The sequence below is a fragment of the Ahaetulla prasina genome, chromosome 2, assembly GCF_028640845.1.
Source record: "Ahaetulla prasina isolate Xishuangbanna chromosome 2, ASM2864084v1, whole genome shotgun sequence".
NCBI classification, from domain to species: domain Eukaryota; kingdom Metazoa; phylum Chordata; class Lepidosauria; order Squamata; family Colubridae; genus Ahaetulla; species Ahaetulla prasina.
In genome coordinates, this window is record NC_080540.1 from 128,077,054 (window position 1) to 128,103,931 (window position 26,878).

The window sequence follows — 26,878 nt, forward strand, 5'->3', positions numbered from 1 at the left end:
TGCTCAGCTGGTGTTATACATGCTTTCTCTATACAGCCGAAGCAATGTAATAATGGGATCAATAATGTTTCCCTACTCCGTCTTCCAAATAGAGCAAGGAGGAATTTGGAGGTGTGCAGCAAAGAAATGAAGAGGAAAAAAAATTCAAAGTATTCTTGTGGTTCAGCTCCCTTTTGTGATTTTTTTCAACTTTAGTCTACTTGAATTACAACAGAAAGGGAGAAGTTGATTCATTACTAGAAAAAGCTTTCCAACAATAAAAGTGGCGGAATCAATCATTAGGGGGAAAAGGTGGGTTCTCCTTCATAGTACACAGGTAGTCCTTGACTTACAACAGTTCACTTAGTGATGGTTCAAAGTTACAATGGCACTGAAAAAGTGACTTATGACCATTTTGCAGACTTATGACCATTGCAGCATCCCCATGGTCACGTGATTTATATTCAGATGCTTGACAACTGATTCACATTTATGACGGTTGCAGTGTCCCAAGGTCATGTGATCCCCTTTTGCAACCTTCTGGCAAGGAAAGTCAATGGGGAAGCCAGGTTCATTTAATAACTGGGTTACTAATTTAACAATTGCAACAATTCATTTAATAAATGGGGCAAGAAAAGTCGTAAAATGGGGCAAAACTAACTTAAACTGCTCAGAGCCAGATTCTGACACTTAACACATTTCTCACTTAGCAACATAAATTTTGGGCTCAATTGTGGTTGTAAGTTAAGGATGACCTGTATATTCAAATGGGCCTGGGTTGTTTAATTGGGATTGCTGCACTGAACAGAGAGATAATCTCCGTGGTCCAGATAGGCCTTTTCAGCTTTAAACAAGTAGTCCTTGCTTAGTGGCCACAATTAGGACTAGCAATTTGGTTGCTAAGCAAAGCGGATGCTAAGTGAAATTGCAGCTGTGCTTATATATAATCTTCAACTTTCCTTCGCTTAGCAGACTTGCAAAGGTCATAAATAGGAGGTTTGGTCATAAAGTTACTTTTTTGATACCATCAAAACTGTGAACAATTGCTAAATGAGGACTGTTTGTAATTCCTTAGCATGGACTGCCTATCTACTCCATTTCAGCTGCAGTACCAGGATTGGAGGATTTTTTTTCCAGACCATCATGACCTGTAGAAGAAGGAAAACTGAAGAACTCAACCACTCAGTTTGCTTATCGTCACATGCTGTACACACACATCACAAGAAGGGCACTATTTGGCTGTCAGAAAAGATGCAGTGGGGGCCATGAAACAGCAACTGTCTCACTGGTGTAATTTTCTGCTGACTCAGGAATGGGTCAGTGGCTCTATAACTCACCAGTGGAGAAGAAGCTTTAAGCCACAAGTTGCTTCAAATCAGGCATATTTTTATTCAGGTCACTGAATAAATTAGAAATACAAGATAGCTTTCCTTGCTTTCAAAACCAATCCAAAAACATGACATTTTATACTACTTAGAGGGCTGTTCAGATACGATAATGTAAATTCTTACTCTAGGTTTCCTGGAGTTTGATTTGATTGAGCATCTATAATACTTACCATGTTCTTAATCTTTAAGCAAGAATAATTTACACAGGATTAAATAATGTCAAAGATGCCAAGTCTGGGGAGGGCGAAAAGACCTCCCCTCTCCCGGAGGCCCTCCAGAGTCCGAAAACAACCTGTTTGCCAACTTCTGGCCCCACCAGAGGGCATCCGGGCAGGTGGGAAAGGCGGTTTTTGCCCTCCCCAGACTCCTAGAAAGGCTCCTGAGTCTGGGGAGAGCAAAAAAAATGGGCCTTCTGGTCCCACTGGATGTTGGCAAACGGGCTGTTTCTGGCCTCTGGAGGGCCTCCGGGGGGGGGAGGCCATTTTCACCCTCCCCAGACTCCTAGAAAGGCTCTGGAGCCTGGGGAGAGAGAAAATTGGGTCCATCGGGCCATTGCGTGCCAAGAGCTGTGTGAAGGGGCGAAGTGTCGTCCATGCATGCGTGGGGATGGGGCACATAGAATTATGGGTGTGGGCAAGCACGTGCATGACCCCCTCCCCCCGCTCCTGGCACGCGATGGCCAAAAGGTTAGCTATCACTGACCTATAGACTTGCCTGGGCATAAGTTAAAGACAGTTTCCAAACAAACTTCTTTCCTGATGACTATAGATACATCCATGTAGTTCTCTTGCCTGAGAACTATACTGAGTTCTCTGAGTTCTAGTTACTGAGAACTATACTATACTTTCTATACTGAGATAGAAATCTGGATTTTATTTTATTTTTACTTTCTAGACTATAACCATACAATTGCCTAGACTAGTGCTGCCCTATCCAAGCACTAATAAGGTCCAGTTCGGTTTGGGTTTTGTGAGAGGATTTAATTAGTTAGGTACTGTTATTTGCTATAACCCTACTGAACTCTACTGAGTTAAGACTCTGCTAAGACAGTCTGTTATTAACACAGCTGCTTGCAATTACTGCAGGTTCAAGTCCCACTAGGCCCAAGGTTGACTCAGCCTTCCATCCTTTATAAGATAGGTAAAATGAGGACCCAGATTGTTGGGGGCAATAAGTTGACTTTGTATATAATATACAAATGGATGAAGACTATTGCTTAACATAGTGTAAGCCGCCCTGAGTCTTCGGAGAAGGGCGGGATATAAATGCAAATAAAAAAAAAATAACTGGACGGACTTCTGACTAAACCTCTGTATGATTGCAGGGTTAGTATCATAGATGAAGCCAACTCTCACTGGTCAAGTGTTTTGAAAGGCAGAAGCTTTTAACTGCTTACCAAATGAAGTATTATTTTTATTATTCATTACAGCTAGTCCTCAACTTAAAACAGTTCATTTAGTGACTGTTCCAAGTTACAATGGCACTGAAAAAAGTGCCATAACCATTTTTCACACTTATGAATGTTGTAGCATCCCCATGGTCACCTGATTTACATTCGGATGCTTAGGCAACTGGTTCATATTTATGACAGTTGCAGTGTCCCGGGGTCATGTGACCATCTTTTGCAACCTTCTGACCAGCAAAGTCGATGGAGAAGCCAGGTTCAGTATAAATTCTGAGCTGAATTGTGGTTGTAAGTCAAGGACTACCTGTAATTTTATGATTCTGTAATAGTGTAAAATATTGGAGAAAATTATTTTTAAAATGCCCTTTATTTTTTATTATTAATATCAAATCTTCAAAGCACAATGATTTTACAACTTTCATGTGGCAAGATATGAACGTCTATATGGATTGTGGACTTTGTTGCTGGCTGATAAGCTCTGAACGGGAGCGTCAGTGAGGGGTGGGGGGGATAATCAATGGTGACAAACTGGTAGGCATAACTGGGGTTATCAAAGCCTCGCCTCTTTATATGGTATGCATGCAACACACATTAAAAAAGGAGCAGGGCTTTGATCACTTGATTCTACCAATCACTTTGACACTGTCGATTTTCTCTACTGATGCCCCTGGCTCTGATGTCCGTAATCAGGGAATGGGCTATTGAATAATAAATTAACATTGTTATTAGCAATCAGGTCTCACCAAAGCTGAAAAGGACTTGAATGCTAAAGCACACTATTTCAGGCTAATACTATAGAGTTAGAAATGCTGTGCAGCTGGACATAAGAATTCTGTTCGCATGCATTCTGGTTTAGTGTTTCTGCTGAAGGCAAAATCTTGGATCCGGAGAACCTGACTTGCTTCTCAGAGTATTGTGTTTATGTATCGCGATACTGCTGCCAGACAGTTATCGGCTTTGCCAGTTCTGTGTCTAAGGGGTTCTTCTCCTACAGGCAATCCGTGATGCCTGAGCTGAGAATATTAATTATTTGGGTGATGGGGAGCAGTGATGGGGTGCAAGACTTCCTGAATCAGGATCAACATCTCCCTTTTGTTTCTAGCCTTTTCAGCATGGCGAAGAGTGAAAAATTGTACAAGGCTTTTAATTCTGCAATTTATGTGTACTATCCCATATTAGTAGGTGATTGTGCAGGACAGAAAACTTGGTTAGCTATGATTTAATAGATATGGCTTTCAAATTTCACTTGGGGCTGATAGCCTGAAGAATGACTTTTTGTGGTGACTGGACTATATTGACATTCTACACCTCTCTTATAAGTTTGTCTCCCACGTTAATTTTCGTACGACATGCCTTTTAAGAGATGGATTTAATTATTTTTTTAAATTCCACAATACTACTTTTATAAACCGCTTCAGGAATGTGTGCTATGAGAAGCAGCATATAAATACTTTTGTCCAAAAAACAACAACAGTAATATGCTTCTTTCCTGTCATATCTGCAACATCAGAGAGATTTACATTTGAATGTAAATTGTTGAGATGATTAAAAAAAATGATGCGTTTCGGATTGTCTCTCAGCAGTTGTGCATGTAGTTTCTGTGAACTTGGGGGGTACTTGGCAAGTTCCAATCATGATTAGAAAGGGAGACTTGTAAACTTAATATTCTTTAAAGGGCGTTACTGTGGTTGCAAGAAAGTATTTTGAGAAAGAGTTACTCTGTGGTAAGATGGGCAGCCAATAAATTGGATACATAAATAAATAAGATGGTTGATCCCTTCGTCTCCCTGTGCACAAACCTACAGAAAACTGCTCTCCTGTAGTCTGCTTGCAAAGAGCAGCCAGAGTATTTGTGGGCGATCTCCTGCCCTCTATTTTTCTGGAGAAGTTCAGAGGTATGGTTGCAGAAACCCGATATATCTGGTCTAACACAGAGGAGGAAACTACAGGTACTCCTCGACTTACGGACCACAATTGAGTCCCGAATTTCTGTTCCTAAGCAAGACAGTTGTTAAATAAACCATTGCAATTGTTAAGTAAATCTGGCTTTCCCCATTGACTTCATCAGAAGCCAGCTGGGAAGGTTACAGATGGTGATCAAATGACCCCGGGACAATGCAGCTGTCATAAATGCATGCCAGTTGCTAAGTGCCTATATTTTGATCATGTGCCCATGGGGATGCGGCAACAATTGTAAGTGTGAAAACCAGCCATAAGTCACTTTGTTCACTGCTGTTGTAACTTCGAATGGTCACTAAGTGAATGGTTGTAAGTTGAAGACTATCTGTAGGCCAGCAACACCACAAGGCAGTCAGTCGCCTCTTTCCAGCTCACTAATAGGGTACTGCAGAAAACGTGAATCGGTGGATGTCTCATATCTGAGCTGTTCAGTTCTCAGAGCAATAAAAACACAATCCCTTTTTCCCCTGCTTCATTTAGAATGAAAACTGAATAAATTAGTTGCTCTTATATGTCCAAAATGTACTATGTGCATTTGTCTATAAATGTCTATGTTCACTGGCTATAAATGAGAGACCATCAAGCTTCCATTCCTTTGTTGCCCTTAAAAGCTTACTGGAAGTTGTGATGATGAAAGAGAGTATGCTGGTAATTGTACAACCAAATGCTTTCCCCGGTGACTGTAATAGAGGTTGCATTTTTTATAATAGTGGAGATAAGAGTCTAAATCAGGGATGTGCAACCTTTCGAACCTTTCAAGTGCAACCTTAGTCTAAATAATGCCAACAGGCAGGGGGCCAAATATTGCTAAGGAGCAGGAGAGACAGTCTAGGAGAGACTGAAATTCCCTCCATACAGAAGGAATTGTTTGTACGCACATCCCACACCTGAGGCAGTTGTGCCTCTTCTTTTATTTTTAAAGGCAACTTGGGTCTGTGCAGTCAGCTGGTCCCTGGTAGAGACAAAGAGGGAATAAAAAGACCCCATGCAAAATTAATTCCAACTTTACATAGGCTAATGGCATATTGAGGAACAGCTGCAAGGCTTATCAAAGGGTCAAGCACCCAAAATCAATCCTGGCTGCATTTTGATACGGAACCAGCAGAATGGTCTACACTTGCCTGGTTCTTTCCAAAGTAATTTTTTTAGAAATTAATAGGAAGGGACACTTGTGAAGCTATCAAACAACCTTTACAGAACCTTCTGCAGGATGCTGTACCTGTGTTGTCAGTGCGGAAACTGGGTGGGTGAAGAGTTGCCAATGGGAACAACAAAGAGCTCACAAATTCTGCAGAGCCTCAACCTTACAAGTGGAAAGGTGTGTTGGTAAGAGAGAAGTGATTTCAGCTGCACCATAGCTGAGCCAAAATTAATTAGCTTGGCTGCTGGTCAGAGATAGTAGCATGGAAACACAACTCTGGAACAGAGGATCTGAAGAACTGCAACAAAAACTGGCATGGAAGTGCCTTGTATTTTGTTTTTTTTTTTTTTTTTTTTTTTTATTCAAAAAGTTTTTATTAGTCAAAAAAGGTTTATACAAATACATATCAGGTATGGTAAATTTTCATTTTTCTTATCTAAAATAAGAATTTTACTCAAATTTTTTAAACACATACAACAGCCATAAGGCAAGCAGGTGACACGAAGTAGCTAAGTTTGCAAATTTTAAATACGTAATAAAGAAGAGTCAAGAATAAACAGAATATCGTACAAAAGAGAATAAGGAAAACCAACACAATCCCAAATATCTTTATCACTTCCTAGTTTTGGATCTCAGAACTCTGGGTTCAGCCTGACCCAACTCCAGGGCCGCAACAGCGGCAACCGCTTCAGCCCCATGATCTATAACCTCCCCTTCTTCAATTCCTGGGTCATCTGATTCCAGGAAGGCTTTGTGTTCCTCCACATAGGCCGTAGCCTCCGCAATTGTACTAATTTTTTTCGTAATGCCCTCCCGGAAAATCATCAATCCCTCTGGCATCAGCCATCTGAAGCCCACTCCCTTCTGGTACAATTTGCTTGACAAAAAATAATATTTCTTTCTTTTTCACGTACCTGTCTGGGAATCTGCCTCAGAATGGCTATCTCCCTGCCCCTGTAAATCAGTGCCCCACTCCTATGTTTTCTAAAATTTCATCTCGTCTCTCTTCTCACAAATTTGACATGAACCTCTCTGGGAACTGCATGCGTGCGTGCATATTGCGAATTAACTCTATAAACTCGATCCACATCCCAATTCATGAAATCAACACCTCTCCCAAGAAATTCTCCCAACAATTTAGTCACAACATCTCTCAAGTCTTCTTGGTCCACTTCTTCCAAATTTTGAAACCTAAGGAAATAAGACATTTTATCCATCTGTGGTCAAGCACAGCATTGCCTGTCGTCTCCTCTCTTTTCTGCACTGCCGCATCTCACCCTCAAACCTTCCACTTTCTGCTTGTTTTCTGCTGAAACTTGTTGAGTATCCTTTAAATCCTTTTGGATAGTCACAATTTCTGCTCTTATTTCATCAATTTCTTGTCCATATTAGATAACTTTTCCAAAATTCTCTCCATCTCTCCAGCAGTTGGTCTCTGACCTTTTGCCATTAAGGAAAAAAAATACAAAATCCTCAGGCAGGCACAGTATCCTTGTAATTTCCTCCGGATCCACCAGGGGCACTCACAGGAGCAATGAGTCCAGAGTACAGTTAGTCAACCAGGAAGCCGAAGGAAGTGATGTCATCAAAATTCTCATAGTGAAGGCGGAAGCTGGGCGCCACCACTGTTCCCCAGAAGGAGGGGCCTCAAACCTTCCCTCCTAAATTTCTCCATCACCTCTTCTCTCCAGAGCTCCACAAAACCGGTAATCTTCTTATTTTAAGTTCTCCTCTCTCCAGAATAACTCGTGCTCCTTCCAACCGCAGGGAGAAAACCCCCGCACTCCGGAGCACTCCACTCACGTTTACCGATATTCCCTTCCCTTCTCCTCCTCAATTCTTCTCCGTGCCCTGTTCACCACCAGGCTGCTGCAGTTATAAATCCAAAGCCCCGGTGTCACTGGGCACAGCGGCCCAGGCGACGACCAAAATAATGGCCGCGGCCTGTGGCCTCCGAACCCCGCCGAGCCTAGGACGCGCCAGCATCGGTCCCCACAGTCCTGTATGTCGGCTGGGAGACCCCTGGCGAGCCGTCCGTGCGGCAGGTGTCCTTTTCGGAACACCTGGCCCCTGAGGGCCTCGGCGGCGGCCGGATTCGGGCGCTGGAGGCAGGAGAAGCCTTCCAGACGTCCGTTGCCGCTGGATACCGGAAGTCGTCTCCCCTTGTATTTTGTTTTGATCAGGGCAATTCAGTTCCCCTCTTAGCCAAATCACTTTATAGACAGTATCAACTGACTTTAGGGATCCACAGTCAAGGTGAAGTTGACACAGCCAGATGTGGTAGATACTAACAAAGTGTTTTTTAAAGTCTTAATAAGTAGGTTTTGGTATATTTTCATGGGTTGCTAGCCACTATCAGATTAATTGTTGTTCTAAGTTACATTTGTGTTTAGTTTGGAAGAAGGAGATTCAGAAACATAATTTGAGATGGGGGTTGTAAAATGTGAGATCAGAAACGTATGCAACCACAGAATAACACGACTATTTTTCTAGAAATTTAAACAATATGTTTATCCAGTGTTTATTTTAATGTTACTGCCTCTATTAATTTAATCCATGTATCAATCACAAGGGGTACAGCTATATACCATTGTTCTTCGCTGTGAAATGACTACTAACATCATACAAGCCATTGTGGATTGCTTTACTTAACCCATTTGCCTGTATTTTCCAGAACACAGCAGCAAGAAACATGGGACCTAGAAGATACAGAAATATTGCAAGATGTAAGAAATCGTGACTTGATCAGAAGAGCCATCATGAAGAGGTTAGGCTTCTCATAGAAATGTGGTTTTCTTCTGATAAAATACCTTGGTGTTTCAAACATCATTCCAAAATAGCAGGAGCCTGCAGCTAACTGACTTGTTAGCTAAAATCAGCCTTGCATGTTAAATTTTTACGCGGTTAACTGTTACTGTTTCTGTTGCCAAGAGTGACCCAGGTTTGTCCTTAGAAATTGGTGATCAACAATTGTATCTGCTGGAGTAAATACACAAAATATGTTAGGGAGTCAAGGCATGCTTTCAGTGCCCCATAGCTGACCTGATACAAATCTACAGTATTATGCTAAATTATTCAATTATATTTCATATTTACTCTCAGAATGCTCTGGACATTTTTAAAGGCTGAGGCCACTTTCCAGTTTAAATTAAACTAAACAAACTAAAACTGGAGGAAGAGGAGGAAAGCCAGTTTTTAGGACCTAATCCAAAGCATAAACCTCATGGCAATCAACCAACTGGTAAGAAAGAAGGGGAACTCCACTACAAAGCAGGAGACATAGGAAGCAAACTTAGGGGTCAGTCAAAAAGAACTCATATGCCTATCCACTACAACTCGAAGTATGAGGAACAAACAGGGTGAATTTGAAGTCCTAGAACCTGAGGGCAGATATGACATTGTTGCCATTACCCAAACTTGGACGGGTGAAAATATTGCTTAACACAATGTAAGCCGCCCTGAGTCTTCGGAGAAGGGCGGGATATAAATGCAAAAAAAAAAAAAAAAAAGTCCGGAATGTACTACTAGAAGGATTTAAATTGTTCAAAAGAAACAGATCTAAAAGAAGAGGTGGAGTTGCATTATATGTAAGAAATAACTATACTGCTACAGAAATGCAAAAATAAAAAAAGGATGAAAACCTTCATGAATACATCTGGGTTAATATAAAAGGAATGACATTGCCATAAGTGTGTACCACAAACCACCCAACCAACAAGAGAAAGTAGATGAACTTTCTGCTAATCAATTAGTTAGATATTCAGGAAGCATACCACAATGATAATGGGAGACTCTTAAGTACCCTGACATCAAAAGGGAGACAAACTCTGCACCAAGTGGGAGATCAAACAGCTTCCTGATGAATCTGGTAGACAGATCTGTCACCCAAAAGGTAGAGGAAGGAACTAGAGGGACAGCTATATGGGACTTAATTCTTAAATGATTAGATGTTCTGGTTATTCGCCTCGGTTTGAGATTACCACAGGTTTCATCTTTGCAAGTACAATGCAAGCAAATGTTGAATTTATTTGATTGTCTACTTATAAATTAACCATTGTGGAGGAAAAGGCAACAAAATGTACCAATGTGGTGGATTTTCATATTGCCTGTCTATAGCCAGTGCTTGTAACAGGGCTGAGAGTTAAATCTAATATTGCTATTTACATGCAGGTCTTTTGATTTGAATTGTAGCAAGTATAAGTTCATCAAAAAATGTTATTGTTTGTTTGTTTGTTTTAGTTTGTCAAACATATACGAGATAACGGGTATAAGTATAAACATGGACATGAGCACAAGTAAAGAGTACAAATAAATGGGGCAGTGGGACAGGGACGGTAAGCATGCTGGTGCGCTTATGCACGCCCCCTTACAGACCTCTTAGGAATGGGGTGAGGTCCACGGTAGACAGTTTAAGGTTGAAGCTCTGGGGGTTTGAGGGTGTAACAACGGAGTCAGGTAGAGCATTCCAGGCATTGACCACTGTTGCTGAAGTCGTATTTTCTACAATTGAGTTTAGTCTGTGAATGCAGAATCCATAGTTTTTGAACAATGAAATGCAAGTTTTACTCCTTTTCCTTGTTACTTTATTTTCAGGAGAAATTCAACCAAAGATGCGTCTAACCCTAAGGAGAAGGTAACAAGCATATCATGCGTATTAAATACCTTATTTATGAGTTTGTTGTTTCAGTGATAATGCTCAAATGACCACTTTGATGCCTTAATAACCCTTTTTTGGATTCTCTGCTATACCTCCTTTAGTATGTACCTCTAGTACTTACTGAAGAAATGAAGGACTTAGGTCTTCTCAGACCCTTGTATATAGGGTTGCATACAGATATAATTGTACTTTAAAAAATGCATCAGGACAAGGTTCAGCAGTCCATCTGCATTCAAAAGATAAAGGCCACTCTTTTGAAGACATTAAACTCCATATTTTGGACAGAGAGGACGGCTGGTTTGAAAGATGGGTCAAAGAGGCCATCTATGCCAAAACTGATCAGCCCCCTCTCAACAGAGAGGGATATGACATCATCTATCTCCAGTCTCCTAGAGAGGCTCTGGAGGCTGGGGACAGCAAAAAATGTCATTTCCTGTCTGGAAGTTGGCAAATGGGAACTTTATGGCCTCCGGATGGCCTCCGGGGGTGGGTGGGGAAGGCCGTTTTTACCCTCCCCAGACTCATAGAGAGGCTCTGGAGCCAGGTGAGAGAGAAAAACGGGCCTTCCCCACCATCCCCGAGGCCCTCCGGAGGCAGGAAACAGCCTGTTTCCCTACTTCTAGTGGGCCCAAAAGGCCCGAAAATTAGCTGGCTGGCGCACGCATGCGTGCCGCAGCTGAACTCACGTGCCCACTGATATGGCTACGTGTGCCACCTGTGACACATGTGCCATAGGTTCGCCATCATGGCCCTATATGGTTCTTTTAAACAGCTATACCTTTTCAAAACTCATTTCCCAGTTGTTGGGAATAGAGGTGTCAAGCTTGAAAAAAGTTTCTTTTTTGCCACAGTTAATTCAGTAATTTCAAGATTGAAGACTTGATAACTATTGCCCTTGTAGATTTTAACAAACAGTGAAGGCCAATGATTACTTGTATAAGAAAACTTTCCAAGTAGCAGTATATACCTACATTCTTAACTTCATACCAAAGTGAAATGGTTCATTGGATGATGACTGAGTGTGTTGCATGATCTTTCCAATGTGATTTATTCAAAAAATATGGTTCAGCACAACTACAGCACAATGAGTCTAGATAAACAGTTAATAAACCAGTGCTACTGTTCCTGTACATTTTTACATGATTTTACATTTTTACATTTTTACGTGATTTAAACACATTCGTAATATTTTAGCACTTGGTACTTCTTCTATATGCCCTAGTTTGAAGTGCAGTAGGAGATTTCCAGAGATTAAAAACCAGACTCCTGGATAATCTCAAAATACTCTGAATGTGTCAAAATGGAATCTTTAAAAATTGGATTATTTTATTCTGAATCAAGAGTTGGATTTTCTACAAATTACAACAGAAATTACATTTGGGGTACAGGTAATCCTCGAGTTACGACCAAAATTGAGCCCCAAATTTATGTTGCTAAGTGAAACATTTATTAAGTGGGTTTTGTCCCATTTTATGACTTTTCTTGGCACATTTGTTAAGTGAATCACTGCCATTGTTAAATTAATCACATAATTGCTAAGGGAATCTGGTTTCCCCATTGACTTTGCTTGTCAGAAAGTCGCAAAAGGGATCACATAATCACACTGCAACCGTCATAAATATGAGTTGGTCGCCAAGTGTCCGAATTTTGAACACACAGCTACGGGGATGCTGCAATGGTCATAAGTAAAAAAAAACACACACAAGTCACTTTTTTCAATGCCATTGTAACTTTAAATGGTCACTAAATGAACTGTTGTAAACTAAGGACTACTTGTATTTTGTGAATTATAATCTAGGTAGGTATGCTATGCTATATCTGGGCTTGTTGGATGCATATTAGTTTGAATGGCCAGTGAAAGTAGTCTTTCCAAAAAACTATAGATGGATTGTAATATTTCCTGCCTTTCAAATTTACTCACTTCTAATCTCTCTCAGTCTAGATCATGCCTCTCGTCATTAAAATCGAGAGCGAAGCAGGATCCCACATTTGAGAAGCAGTTTGATTTTGATATCCCTGTGTTTATGTGGGAGCAACACTTCACTCCTGAGACTTGGGGGAGACTGAAGGATCGCAGTGTTCCATATGGTTGGCGTGATGTGCCGTATCCAGGTATAGACCCATAGAGAACTTTAGTGGTGGAAGATGGGGCTTTGATCTTGTTGGATGCATTCAGTTGGACCAATTGTTTGATTGTTGGCCTCACCTCATTGCTGCAACAGATGTCAAAATAGTTAGCAGACAAACCAGTGTTCATGATTCATATAAATTTTCCAAGAGTTTTAAATTTTCCAAATTTACAAGACACAGGGCCAGGAGTTGCATATTGGTATATATTTTTTTCAGGACACCTCCATTCCCTTTTACAGATTTTGACACAGAAGCACCTTGCCTTATTGAAAAACCATGTACTTAAAAAAATAATTGATACATATCAAAATTGAAATTTTCATTTGAAATGATACAGATCACAGGTGACTCCTACCCCTAACATACATCAGATATCATATTAAAGATTTAAACCGCTCTTTCTATTAAAGATGAAGTCAGTCATCTGTGTTTGCAAACGGATGTAGTTTTCTCTTAAACTAGAAGCCATAGGGGCAGTGTTTCTCAGCCTTGGCAAGTTTAAGCTGTCTGGATGACAATTCCCAGAATTTACCAGTCAGCATTAATCACACCTCAAAGATGTCAAAAAACACTACACAGGGGTCCATGATTAGGACAGCAGGAAAAGGTAGTTAACACTTTATGTTGCCCAGCTGCCCTAACTAAAAATACCTCTCTCAAGAAAAGTTGCATCTTGAGTCCATAAGGACTCCAATATAAAGGATAAGGTTTAGCATCCTGTGGTATACAAATTCAGAATCAATCACCTTGCAAACAGTGAGTTATAAACATCCAGTGGAACTTCGTGTAGATTAAATAGTAGTGGGACAAGGTAGACTTGTATTCATACTAATTGCAGCTCATGCCTCAACTACGGATCAAAAGAATGTGGCAAGTTTGTCTTCACCTGATACTCTGCTAATGTATAGGCCATTGGATTCTGGGAACTATAGAATAGCAGACAGTAATGTCTGGGGTGGGTGAATGTGGCTTGTCAAATCAGATGGTTGGTTTCAAACATACGATTGAACCCCTGCACCTTTTGTACACATGTTGATGTGTTGATGGGTAGTGTTTTGATCACACTGCCATGGGCATCCCCTTGCCTGTTTGAATCCCCCCGCAGATGCTGCTACTTATAGATCCATAGACAAGAAATTGGGGGAAACTCTCACACTGTATGTTTATGATTTCCTAAAATGAGAAAATAATGTGTTCAACACCTTTCTCACATTTTTCTTGTTCCTGAAAAAAGTGGCTGTCTGATTCTATTCAGTGAGAGGGAAAATGTCATTTTCTAATGTCCTGACATGCCAATGACCCAGAATAGATAAGGGGAGCACTATCGTTAGGAATACACCGTACCTTTGGAATGCGATCACTGTAGTTTCTGGGCTCAAGAGGGAATATGCTTTGCTTATAACTATTACTCTTTATAAGTTCATTTGACTGGAAAAGCCTCTTTCTCTACCTAGTTGCAGCATCCAAAGATTTTAACATATTGGATTGCTTAGCACCATTTTTATAGTGTTCATGTTGTTTTTCTTTAAAGACTGAGTTCTGGAAGGGGAGAAATTGTAATTGGAAATGCTGGTACTATCCATGTCTTGTGACATTTGCCCGTATCAAAGGTCCCAGTGTCTTTCTGATGACTAACTTGAAGAAAAAGGCTTTGACACAACCCACTCTATTGTTGCTTTCCCCCAGTGACTTCTGGGAATTATCTTGCTTCCTGCCCCAGGCCTATTCTTAGTTACTTGCCAAATATCTCTGGCTGATGCCCTGCATCTCTTAGACGGGAGTGAGCAAGGGACACACTTTGAATAAGGAAAAGTGAAGCAGCGTAGGATTAAACTAGCTGTAGAGAACTTTGAGATGTGAGAATCCCCAGTGTGTCTGGACCTAGAACTTGGTAAAGGATTATTTGCAAGGTTGCTACTTTCCCAGACATTTCTGGTGTAAAAGTTACTTGTGACTGATGTACAAGAAAAAGAGTTAGCTCCAGTGCCAAGAAAGAGTAGAAAAGAACAAAGAAATACTTTTCACCACCACTCCTTGCAGGACCTCATGCTAATTCAAAAGGAATTATTAAAGCACTAAAGCTGAAGTTCAGCGTCTGACATTTTAGAAGCAGGATTGAAACCATTAATCATTTTTGAGACATATAATTCATCAAAGATTGTTACTCAGACTTAAAAATATTTCTGACACAAAAAGACTGTTCATAGTGACATCAGTATATCTTTTGTTTAGTAGAAATAGTGTTACCTTCATTAAATATGCTCAAACTGTGTTCTTCAGTATACAACATAGATACATCTGGATAGTATAGATTCATGGATGTCTTGTAGGGTCAAATAGGAATTAAGTGTTTGTTTCAATTATGACTCATTGCTAAACTACTTCAGTATAACAGAATAACAGAGTTGGAAGGGACCTTGGAGGTCTTCTAGTCCAACCCTGCTCGAGCAGCAGACCCCATGCTCTTTCAGATGGCAGTCCAATCAATCTCTTCTTAATAATTTATAGTGATGGGGCACCCACAATTTCTAGAGACAAGCTATCAATTCAGGAAATTTCTCCTTAGTTCTAGGTTGGTTCTTTTCTGTCAGGTTCTTTTCTGTCAGGTTCTCTTAGTTCTTTTCTGTCAGGAAATTTCTCCTTAGTTCTAGGTTGGTTTTCTCCTTGATTAGTTTCCATTGTTTGCTTCTTGTCCTGCCTTCAGCTGCTTTGGAGAATAGGTTGTCCCCCTTTCTTGTGGAAGCTCCTCAAATATTGGAACACTGCTATCATGTCACCTCTATTCCTTCTTTTCACTAGACTAGACATATCCAATTCCTGCATTGTTCTTCCTTTGTTTTGGCCTTCAGTCCCCTAATCATTTCTGTTGCTCTTCTCTGCACTCTTTCTGAGTCTCAACATCTTTTTGTATTATATTGATCAAAACTGGATGTAATATTCCAAATGTGGTCTTACGAAGACATTATAAAGTGGTATTAACACTTCCTATGATCTTGATTCTGTCCCTCTGTTAATGCAGCCTTGGATTATATTGGGGTTTTTTGGTAGCTGCAGCACACTGCTGGCTCATATTGAAATGATAGTTCACTAAGACTCCTAGATTGCTTTCACCGTGACTGCTGTTGAGCCAGGTACCATCTATTTTGTATCTGGGCATTTGTTTTTTCTTGCCTAAGTGTAAACCTTACTTTTCTGCATATTTCCCTCCATGTAGGTGTAGTTCCACTAAGGACTACACAATGAATGTGGTTTGTCAGCCAGTTATGAATCCGTCTGGTGGTGATGCTGTCTATCCCACATTTTTCTATCTTATCAAGAAGTAGGTTGTGATCTACTTGGTTGAATACCTGACTGAAATCCAAGTATACTATGTCCACAGCATTTCTCTGATCCACTAATTTAGTCATTTTGTCAAATAATGCAGTAAGTTTTCAATGACCTATTTTTGACAAACCCATGTTGGCTTCTGGTTATAACGTTATATGAGTTTGCCTTGGAAAAAACTCCAATTCTGCTATTGATGCAAAATGCAACAATCTCACTTACAAACAGAGAGGGATAGTTCTAGATGAATTAACATATCTTGCAGACTCTGCATTGGTTGCAAATGATTTCATGGTTCAATTCAAGGTTCTGGTTTTGACCTAAAAGTAGTCCTTAATTTATAATGGCAACTGAGACTGGAATTTCTGTGATTAAGTAATAGCATTTAAAGTTATATACTGCTTCCCAGTGCTTTACAGCCCTCTCTAAGTTGTTTACAGAGTCAGCATATTGCCCCCAACAATCATTTTACTGACCTTAGAAGGATGGTATGCTGAGTCAACTTTGAGCCAGTGAGCATTGAACTGCTGGTACTGCATTAGCCTGCAGTACTGCATTCTAACCACTGCATCACCACAGCTGTATCAATGCAGTCGTAAAGTGCAACTACCTTGCTTAGCAACAGCAGTCAATCCCTGCAGTCTTGACTATTGTCATTAACTGAATCCTGTGGTTAGGTAAGACAATTTTTTGCCGGCATCCTACAACCAAATCAATGGACAAGCCAGCAGAAAGTTTCAAGTCCCAGGCTGGCAGGCAGATAAATGACTAATTCTAGATGGGATAGGGAGCATGGTGGAGCACCAGAGATGCAGTGTGGGTCGGAGAGGATGTGCAAGGGTATGTGAGAGGCCTGGGTCAGTGAGGGTGTGGCACAGGCCAGGGCGGGTACATGGGGGTGTCTGAGTGGCTGGTGTGCAAGCATAGAGGGACTGGTGGAGGGTGTGCAGGAGTGGGAGACTTATTTCAGTGACTTGCAACCTTCCGTGCTGACTTCCCCTTTGACTTTCTTTGACTTTTTTGACTTTTCTGTATTCAGCAGAAAAGGTTGCAAACTATGATTGAAGAACACTACAGCTGATCATAAGTGAGAACAGGTTGCCAAACAGCCAAATCACAAAACATATGATTGAGGATGCTGAGATGACAGAACTCCAAGGACCAGTCATAATGTTCAATGCCATTGTAATTTCAAATGGTTTCTAAATAAATGATAATAGATCGAGGATTACCTTATAGAGCTAAACACGGTCCATAATCACAAAATGATCTTTTTCTCCCTCAGATTTAGCCTAAAATGTCCCATTTCCAAATGAGATGAAAGGTATGGATGGGGTCCTCTGAAGAGCTTGTATTCAGCTATTGAATTGAGTGTTTTGCTCGTCTCATGATAATTAATCTCAGTATAGTTCCCTCTGCTTATTTCTCTTGCCGCCTTGAATCTATAGATAGTGTTTTCATTCTCTCGTTGGAATTGTTGCTAAAACTTTTTCCTAACTTGCATCATTGCATTGTTTTAATCTGCAGTTATTGCATCCACGGTGCAGCTTCTCACTGAGTCTGTCCACAGTCAGCTAGTCGATGAAACCAGGTTCCTTAACTGTTGCATCTCCTGTGCGGTGGTTGGGAATGGAGGAATTTTGAATGGGTCTCGCCAAGGGAAGAAGATAGATGCTCATGACTTTGTCTTCAGGTAAGAAACCCTCTTCCTTTGAAAGGGACAGAGGCACCATTTCTGGGTGGTTATGGAGATTTTTTAAAAAACCCACAAGATCCATGCTCTTAAACTTTCAGAATAAAATCTCAGACATCTGAGTTATTTACTTAGTTGTGCCTTGTTGATAACTATAAATTCTTGAGGCTTTGCTTCGGTTGTTCCTTACAGGCTTAACGGAGCAGTCACCAAAGGTTTTGAGGAAGACGTTGGGACTAAGACTTCCTTCTACGGCTTTACAGTGAACACTATGAAAAATTCCCTTGTTGCTTATGCAGAATATGGCTTCACACAGATCCCACAGGGAAAAGTAAAAGCACAACTACATTCTACTTTTCAATTGCAGGATTGAGGAGTCCTCAGTGCTCGCTGAACTTGCTTGTTTTCTTGCAGACGTTCATTACCCTAACTAGGTAACATCATCAGTGCTAGTAAGGAGCGCTGCTTGCTATCAGTTTATATTCTGGTGACTTGCCTGTCTGTATGGGTGGGATATTTGGGTTGGGCTGTTTACTGATGGCTCTTTTATCAGTTTTGGCAATGAGATGTCTGCAAGAAAACAAACAAGCTCAGAGACCACCAAGGACCCCTAAATTTTAATCCTGAACTACAAATATTCTCCTTAATTGCAGGATTAGACTAAGATACTATTAACTTCAGTCACATTTGCTTTAATGTGGATAGCTGGTTTTGCAGATTATTGCCCGTAGAATACTTTTCAGTCCAGGAAAGTTGATAGCAGAACAATAAAGAGTTTTTCTAGCTTCACTTTTAAAAATCTTGTATGATTTTCAGTGATAGGCTTGATGCTAAAACAGCATCAATATGAAGGTTTCCTGAACTAAATCAGCTATTTAAGCATATGTGAAGGCTTTCAAAAATGATCAGATTAAGGCTATACAGTGCCCACTAAATATTTATCGGAGTAAAAACTGGGAACAGAGATACAAAATGGTTTATCTGGGAAAAGGTATACATAAATGGCTGGAATTATACATGCTTCACTGCAACATATTTTCCTTTGTCAAACCTCATGTTTACATTTCCTTTTATGTTGGTTGTAGGACATACAGTACATTTTCATTCCATCAAATGTACGAGACTACATTATGCTTCGGTCTGCCATTTTGGGCAGTCCTGTCCCAGAGGGCTATGACAAGGGTGATATGTAAGTAATTCTGCTTGCACAATTCTTGTTCCTTTACTTCATGGTTATGAACCACCTACAATGTTATTTTAATGTTTTTAAACTTCTGGTTCAGCATGTGTCCTCACCATCACAAGATCTACTGACCACATGAAGCCCTTATAAACAGAAGAACACTGACACTGACATCCCCTAAATTCCGCTGAAGATATTACCTAGCCCAGGGGTCCCCAACCTTGGCAACTTTAAGACTTGTGGACTTCAACTCCCAGAATTCTGGGAGTTGAAGTCCGCAAGTCTTAAAGTTGCCAAGGTTGGAGACCCTTGACCTAGCCTAATAACAAAATGTTCAGAAACCAACCCACAAGCTTGGAGAACGAACCTTCATCCACACCACTTTCTCTCCTTTTTGGGGATTGGATTATACTAATCCTAATCTGCATCCTGTGTTGTGTTCCTCTCCCTTTTCAGCAATATCCACTATATTAAAAACTTTCCACTTATAAAGCAGATTAAACTATGGGCAACCCAGTACTTTTCTTTAGATAAGAGTGTTTTCTATACCACAGAGTCACTTATGGTAACATAACTGGAAAGTTTATCACAGAGACGGTTGCTGGAATGGATATTTCTGTCTTACATGCACATATGACAACAACATAAAACATCATGCACAACTCCCCTACATCCCTTATAAATCATCCAGTTGATAGCATAAGTTATAGAAAGAAAGGTGCAAAAGGATAACTCCCCTTGCATGCCACACTATCCTCTCTTTTGTGTCTCTTTCTTGAGATGGAAAAAGTAAGATTATTGAAGAAGTTGATGACAAAATTTAGCTGCATTTGGGAGGCTTGGTATCCTGATGGGTCAGAGTGAAGGCCTCCGTGGGCAGCATTGTAATTCCCCTTTGACATCTTGACACTAGGATCCAAACCATGTCTTGAATATTTGGAGTTTCTCTTTTCACTGTGAATACCATTGTTTCAGATCTTGCCAAGAGTGCTATTGTTTAATCTCTCAAATTTCTTTCCAGTTGTGGGGTTAATTGAGTTGCTTAATCACAGCAGTGTTACTAAAGCTTTTTATTTCTTTTCATAGCCCTGGGAAATATTTTGGATCTGAGACATCTGCAGGGAAATTCAAGTTGCTACACCCAGAATTCATGCATTATCTAAAAGAAAGGTGGTGTTTTTGAGCTTTTTATTGCTGCAACAAAACTTGCTGTTAAAGAGTGGTTGATTATTCACTAAGTAGCCATTTATGTAGCAATAGCAGTAGCACTTAGACCTGTGATGGCGAACCTACGGCACACATGCCACAGGTGGCACATGGTGCCTTTTCTGCGGGCATGTGAGCTGTCGCTCAGCTCAGCTCCACCCTGCATGCGCGCGCACCTCCCACCAGTCTGCTGATTTTCGGGTCTCTGCCATGCAGGGGGCATGCGGGAGATGCACGTGCATGCCCGGGGGGTTGCATGCGCAGGGGCGGGGGGAGCATAGAGGGGTGTGCCCCCCCATGGCCCATTTTTGGTCCCAGGAGGCTGCAGGGAAGCCTACTAGGCCCCAAACGGGGTGGGGTGGGGGTTGCACACACATACACGGGGGAGTGCGGGTGGGTCACACGCACATATGGGAGGGGAGGGGTGTCATACGCAGATTGTATTATGGGTGCCGGCAAGTGCGTGCACACATTTTTGGCACGCAATGAGAAAAAGGTTAGCCATCATGGACTTAGGCTTATATACCACTTCATAGTGCTTTTACAGCCCTCTCTAAGCAGTTTACAGAGTCAGCATATTGCCCCCAACAATCTGGGTCCTCATTTTACTCACCTCAGAAGGATGAAAGGCTGAGTCAACCTTGAGCCGGTGAGATTTGAACTGCCTAACTGCAGCTAGCAGTCAGCTGAAGCAGCCTGCAGTACTGCACTCTAACCACTGTGCCACCTCAGCTGTATGGTACCTGTCACATAACTTTTCACATACAGGGGCAAGGCTGAGAAGGGATTTGAATATTTTGTTGACTGGTACGAACAGTAGCACAGAAGCAGACAACAGCATAGACGCATTGTATTATATATCAGTTCATCTTTTGACTTTCCAATATTTGGGTTTTATTCAAAACGCCTACTCTTTTTGACCTGGAAACCCTAATGACATTTAAAGATTTTCCCACCAATAATACAAACATGAAAACACTCCATATCAGATTTTGTCAGTTTAGAAACCTAGCATATCAAGGAGATATGGGAAACCTTTCTATTTGCCAGCTTCTAACATATGGAAACCAAGGAAAGAACAAAGTATTCTGATTTTTCCAATAAAAATTTCTGTTGAACCTGCATCTTTCTCTTCCCAGGTTTTTAAAATCAGAAATAATTAAATCTCAGTTTGGCCATCTCTACATACCCAGCACTGGAGCACTTATGCTTTTAACAGCTCTACACACTTGTGATCAGGTAATAATTCCCATAGGGTCACCTTTTCCAATTTTTGGTAGCTAACTAACAGACAGTGGAGATTGTACCTTGACGAACGTATCTTTTCTTTTATGTACACTGAGAGCCTATGCACCAAGACAAATTCCTTGTGTGTCCAATCACACTTGGCCAATAAAATTCTATTCTATTCTATTCTATTCTATTCTATTCTATTCTATTCTATTCTATTCTAAAACTAGTGGTGGGGTGAATTGGTACTTTACGAAAAACAGTGAAAGGAGAGAGGCATCAAATGGCAGACCTATCTTTTGCTTACAAGGTGCACTAATTCCACTTGTATGCTTTGGAGGAAATGAGAATGTTGCTTTTTTGTTTGTTACTCCAAACCATGTGCCATTTGGGCATCTGCTTCATGCTGGCTGACATTCCATCTGATGCAGCTTTGTTTCCCCAAGGGAACTCCTTGGCCATGTAAGCAACCAGCATGAAAAACCATGCTGGTCCATGCCTGTCCCTCGCTCATTCTTTCACTTCCTCTCCTTTGTTAGGTCAGTGCCTACGGATTCATCACGGAGAATTACAAATTGTTTTCGGATCATTACTACGAGCGCAAGAAAAAGCCCTTGGTGTTCTATGCCAATCATGATATGTTACTAGAAGCCGAGCTATGGAAGCGCTTGCACGGAGTTGGCATTATAAAGCTCTACCAGCGATGAAGATAAAACTATTTGGGGGGGGGACTGGGGGGGACAAAGGGTGCATCTTCCTTTGACTCTCTTTGTATGAGAGCTCTTCTCATGAAGAGGAGCCCTTTTTTTATGTGTCCAGAAATGAAACTGATCAGCAGCACACTCCAAGCATATTGGACAGTCAAGGACTCTAGGAATCATTCCCATTGGATTTGGTAAAGACAGACCCATCTGCTGTTAACAATGGTGCAGCCAGGAGATGCAGGAACATCACTGCTGTACAGGAGAATCTCAAATACAGTTTTATTTTATTTTATTGTAGGCAAGCATTCTCCTATGCTTGCATACATTATGCAGATTTGGGCGTCACGCTACTATCCTCCATCGAGGACACATCCAGCTAATCGGTGCTGAGGACCACAGAGCTTTGCTCACAACTATCATTTTTACAGTCTTAAATGCAGAAGGCCACAACCATCAGAACGGGGCTCCTATTCACAAACTCTGCATGGCCTGCATCAAGAGAAAATGGCTTTATTGAAGGTGAATAATTTCTAATAAAGTGTATACTATTCCAGTAGTTGTTTCTAGTAAGAAGGGACATCTTTGTCAATCTGTCCTGAATTATATACACCTCTCATCCATCACAAACTTGAACTCAGGGATCCTTTGAGGTGTACAAATATCGGCCCCCTTCTATTTTCACAATCAGCTGCACTAGTACTGAGTAATTCTTCCACCTCCACAGTGGGAGAGATCAGCCTTCTAACCGGATGTTGTAAGACTTGAATACTACAACGTTCAAAATCAATCTGTGCTAAGAAAGTTGTGGGCAATACCTCTATAAATGTTTCAGTAGCCTGGATTTCTCTAAAGATGGATTGTGGCTTGGGAAAAGGGATAGTTGCAGTTGCAAACCTAACCAAGTGTTCTTATTAAATGTATTTATATATAAAGTAGCAATAAATTTGAGAGTGTCACTATTACTCAAATGATTCCGTTTTCTTTAAGAGGTGGAGAACACGTTTTGATATCTCTGGAATATCAAAAAGCAAAATAGCCCTCTAATGAATAAATAAAAACAGTTTACCGTATATACTCGAGTATAAGCCGAGTTTTTCAGCACGTTTTTTGTGCTGAAAAACGTCCCCTCGGCTTATACTCGGGTCTATACGGCTTATACTCGAGTTTTTTTTTTTTAAGCCCCTCGGCTTATACTCGAGTATATACGGCTTATACTCGAGTTTTTTTTTTTCTTTTTTTCACATTTTACCGGACGGGAGCCCCGCCGGGGCAGGGAGGGGGCAGGGGGGGGGACCCGCCAGCCTTCTCAGCTGAGGGAGGGAGGGTTTCCCCAACCGGTAGGTGCCTCATTTCCCACCCTCGGCTTATACTCGAGTCCCCAGTTTACCCCAGTTTTTGGGGTAAAATTGGGGACCTCGGCTTATACTCGGATCGGCTTATATTCGAGTATATACGGTAGTTTACTCGAGTGATTAAAGCACCAGGCTAAAACCAGAAGGCTGTGAATTCTAGTTCCACCTTAAATCATGAAAAATAGCTTGGTGACTTAGGGCCAGTCACTCTCTCAGTTCACAATATAAAGACTCGGGCAACAAACTGGTCAATCGATTCCTGTCATCATCAATGGATCGACACTCGATCTGAAAAAAATAAAAAATTGACCCTGCACTTGTGGGAAAACACTAGGAAGAAAAAAACGAGGGGTGAACAGGAGACTAAAGGATCAGGAGGCAGAATACTAAAGCAAAATGTGGGACAGGCACATGATGATTCTCACAATATAGCCTGTTACAGTTATCCTTTGTTCCAAGCAGCCTATTCCCCTGGTTAGATTGCAGCACAAGTCTGCCAGTGGCCATTATAACCAGCCCTATCAGATATTGTAAAGGAAGTTGGCAGTTTCTCACTTTTCTGGTCTTTAATTTTTCCTCCCTTTGGAGGTTGGCACCTATCAGCCCTTCAGCTGATCCATGTTAGGAATGCCTATGTTATTACTATTACGGTGTTAGAAGGTTACAGTAATAGAATCTTGCAAATCTGGATGTTCTCCACTTTCCTCCCGTTATCCTCAATGAGAACCAGTTATATCTGAAATGCTTTCTCAAATTACTTTTGAGTAATTGAGCCCTAAACTCAATATTTCATTTATCTGATTGGCCTTGGCTGTGGCTTTTTCTCCTGTCCCTCAGTATTATTCCTACTGCCCGTTACAAGTTCCAGAGTATCGCTCTTATTTGTTTCCAATTCTTGCACCCATAATGGTGAAAATAAGACCAGTCGGGGACTCCATCTCAAATGGAAATCTTTGAAAGCCCAATAGGAACCTTCAAAGAAGGGAGAGAACAATAGAAAGGAGCTGACTGACTAGGTGGAGTTACTTTCCCAGAAGACCAGATAAGGTCAATTGATTAGGTTAATTAGCTCAGATCTAGAACAGTATAATGCAGCAGTTCTCCGGACCACCGGTAGAGGGGAAATGGTTTTGCACACATGCAAATGAAGCTTCATATGCTCCCCTTCCACTTGCACAGCCCCGGTTCCCAATAGCATGAGTTGTAGACCCCTGCTTATAATGCACTTAACTTCATGAGAATTAAGCATGTTCTAGCGAGACCAGGCGTTATGTTTTCTTTGCTAAATTTTTGACAGCAGTTAGGATTTTGTATTTTGCCTCAAGTCTTCCTTGCCATGAAATGGCAGTTAATACTGTTGCCGATTTCATACAATCTCAATTTGGAGACCCAAAGCTGCATAAGGGTGGATTGGGAGGCTGGGATTGCAAATTGCCAACCATTGTGAACAGGGTGAAATGTAAAATTTGTTACTACAGTTTCTATGGGTGTGGCTTGGTGGTGGGCATAATGTGACTGGGTGGGCATGGGCAACTTTTTTTTTTTTAACTTTTAAAAGCATTTTTTCTACAACCTCTTCGGCCAAAGAGGTTGTAGAAAAAATGCATTAAAAGGCTCCTCTGACGATCCCAGATGAGTTGCCCGATCGTCAGAGGCTTCTTTTCAGCCGAAGAAAAAAATGCTTTTAAAAGTTAAAAAAACCCACACCTGATGATCCCATGGCTCAGCTGGGCATGGGGGAGGGCCAGAGATTTTTGCTACCAGTTCTCCAAACCACCCACCGCCATCGCTACCGGATCAGGTGATCCGGCCCAAACCGGGAGCACGTCACCCAATTGTGATATAATAACTTCTGTAATCCTTCATTTGTTCTCATTGTTCTGAATCCAGTTGTTCCAGTCCAAGAATTCTACTAGAGTTTGTTAAAGGATTCCTATCCTTTGTACTACAGGTGGATCATGCTAGACATGTGCCACTTCACTGCATCTCCTCTATTTTGGAAGCAAATGGAGATCAGGGTTTGTTTTTATTTGCTTGTGTGTTTGCTGCTAGCATTAGGCTCTCATTTGGTCACTTTGATTGCCTGCCTGCTTTTACAGCTGCTTTGAGACATGAAACCACCACAAAAAGCCTTAAAACCCTTTCTTCTGCTATATAATTTTCTCATTGTTATTGTATGTAGATTATTCAAAATTGACCGTCCTTGCAATGTAGCACCACACAATTTACAATTTCAGGATGCCGAAACCATCCCCCCTCCCTCACCCCATGGTGCATAGAACTGGCTGCAGATTCTGAATTCCAAACTTTTAAACTTAGGAATTCAAGGCTTCACGTTAGGGTTTACGGAACAAGAGGCTATAAAATGCACTCAAATGCAAACTGACATTAGTGGGATCTTCAGTTCTTTATGATGCTTTCCTTTACTGCTTTCCCAGTCTTTTCTTCTTCTCCATGGTATTTTAAATAACATCTCTAGAAGATCAGAATGACTATTACAACATGCTGTCTTTATATCAAGTTTGAAACTTTGGTTTCATAATCTGTCTTCAGTTACTTCAACCCACTTATTGATTTAATCAAAACTCGATAGAAGTCATTTTCACATACATATCTGTCTAAAAGGCTGGCATAGGGTCAAAGCCAACAATATTTTTTGTATCAGGAAGGTACAACTTTTGTTCTAGGATGAAGCTTCTAGGCCTGTGAATAACAAAGGAGTTGATTTCATCTAAACTAAAGTGAGAATGGAATCCCTCAAAATGGGCAGAGCAATATAATTTAAATTTATGAACATTTTATCAACAATTATTAAAATTTACTCGTGTTACAATTTCATATATGTAATCATATTCACCTGCTCTCAGGTTAAAAAATAAAAATTCACTTGCTACTTTTGGAAACGTTTTGGAGACATCTGCCCAGATGCCATAGCAGAATTTGTGGTGAGAAACATGGATCACCAAATAGGTTTTCTTTTAAAAAATATGGAGAAGGGGAAAAAAATCTGGTGCTACCAAGATGCATTATGCAATCTGAGCTATGTCAGCCCTCTGCCCTTCCACAGGGTACATGCTTTGTTTCATAGGGTACACAACCTCATCTAGAAATGCAGTCATATTAAATGAGCAAGAAAGCATTGCAAAGTGCCGGGGGGGGGGGGATGTACCTAGTGAGAGGGGAAGAGTAACTCTAACTGCGGTCCACATGGGCCAAAATTTCCTTTCAAGCTAATTAAACAACCTCTAGGTTCCAAGAAGCAAAAGAAAGAGATATTGTTGACACAAGTAACCTTGCGAACACCTCACACTGGTGTAAGGTAAGTGTAAATAGCAATGAGAAAATTAGAATCATGTCTTTGTTCTGCTGAGAAGTAATGGGTAGTGACAGAGGGTTCAAGCACATAAGGGGAATAGATAGATGTAACCTGAAACATTTCCCCACTTTGTATAATTGCATAAATGTTGAATGATCTTTGTGCTTTTGTTTCTTTTCATGGGGTGGAGGGTGGGAGAGTAGGGAGTAGA

At 40.9% G+C, this 26,878-nt stretch overlaps 1 protein-coding gene across 1 annotated transcript in view; it reads left to right on the plus strand.

The window, feature by feature from the left end:
• The window catches only part of ST6GALNAC2 (ST6 N-acetylgalactosaminide alpha-2,6-sialyltransferase 2), a 42,294-nt gene extending 19,333 nt beyond the window's left edge, over nt 1-22,961 (plus strand). Inside the window, exons 2-10 of the mRNA XM_058170206.1 lie at nt 8,547-8,639; nt 10,466-10,505; nt 12,467-12,641; nt 17,511-17,676; nt 17,869-18,007; nt 18,762-18,865; nt 19,946-20,029; nt 21,205-21,304; nt 21,835-22,961. Of these exons, the coding sequence (XP_058026189.1) occupies nt 8,547-8,639; nt 10,466-10,505; nt 12,467-12,641; nt 17,511-17,676; nt 17,869-18,007; nt 18,762-18,865; nt 19,946-20,029; nt 21,205-21,304; nt 21,835-22,002 (1,069 nt within the window). The 3' untranslated portion in view covers nt 22,003-22,961. The remainder of the gene's footprint in view (nt 1-8,546; nt 8,640-10,465; nt 10,506-12,466; nt 12,642-17,510; nt 17,677-17,868; nt 18,008-18,761; nt 18,866-19,945; nt 20,030-21,204; nt 21,305-21,834) is intronic.
• Nucleotides 22,962-26,878: the final 3,917 nt, after the last annotated feature.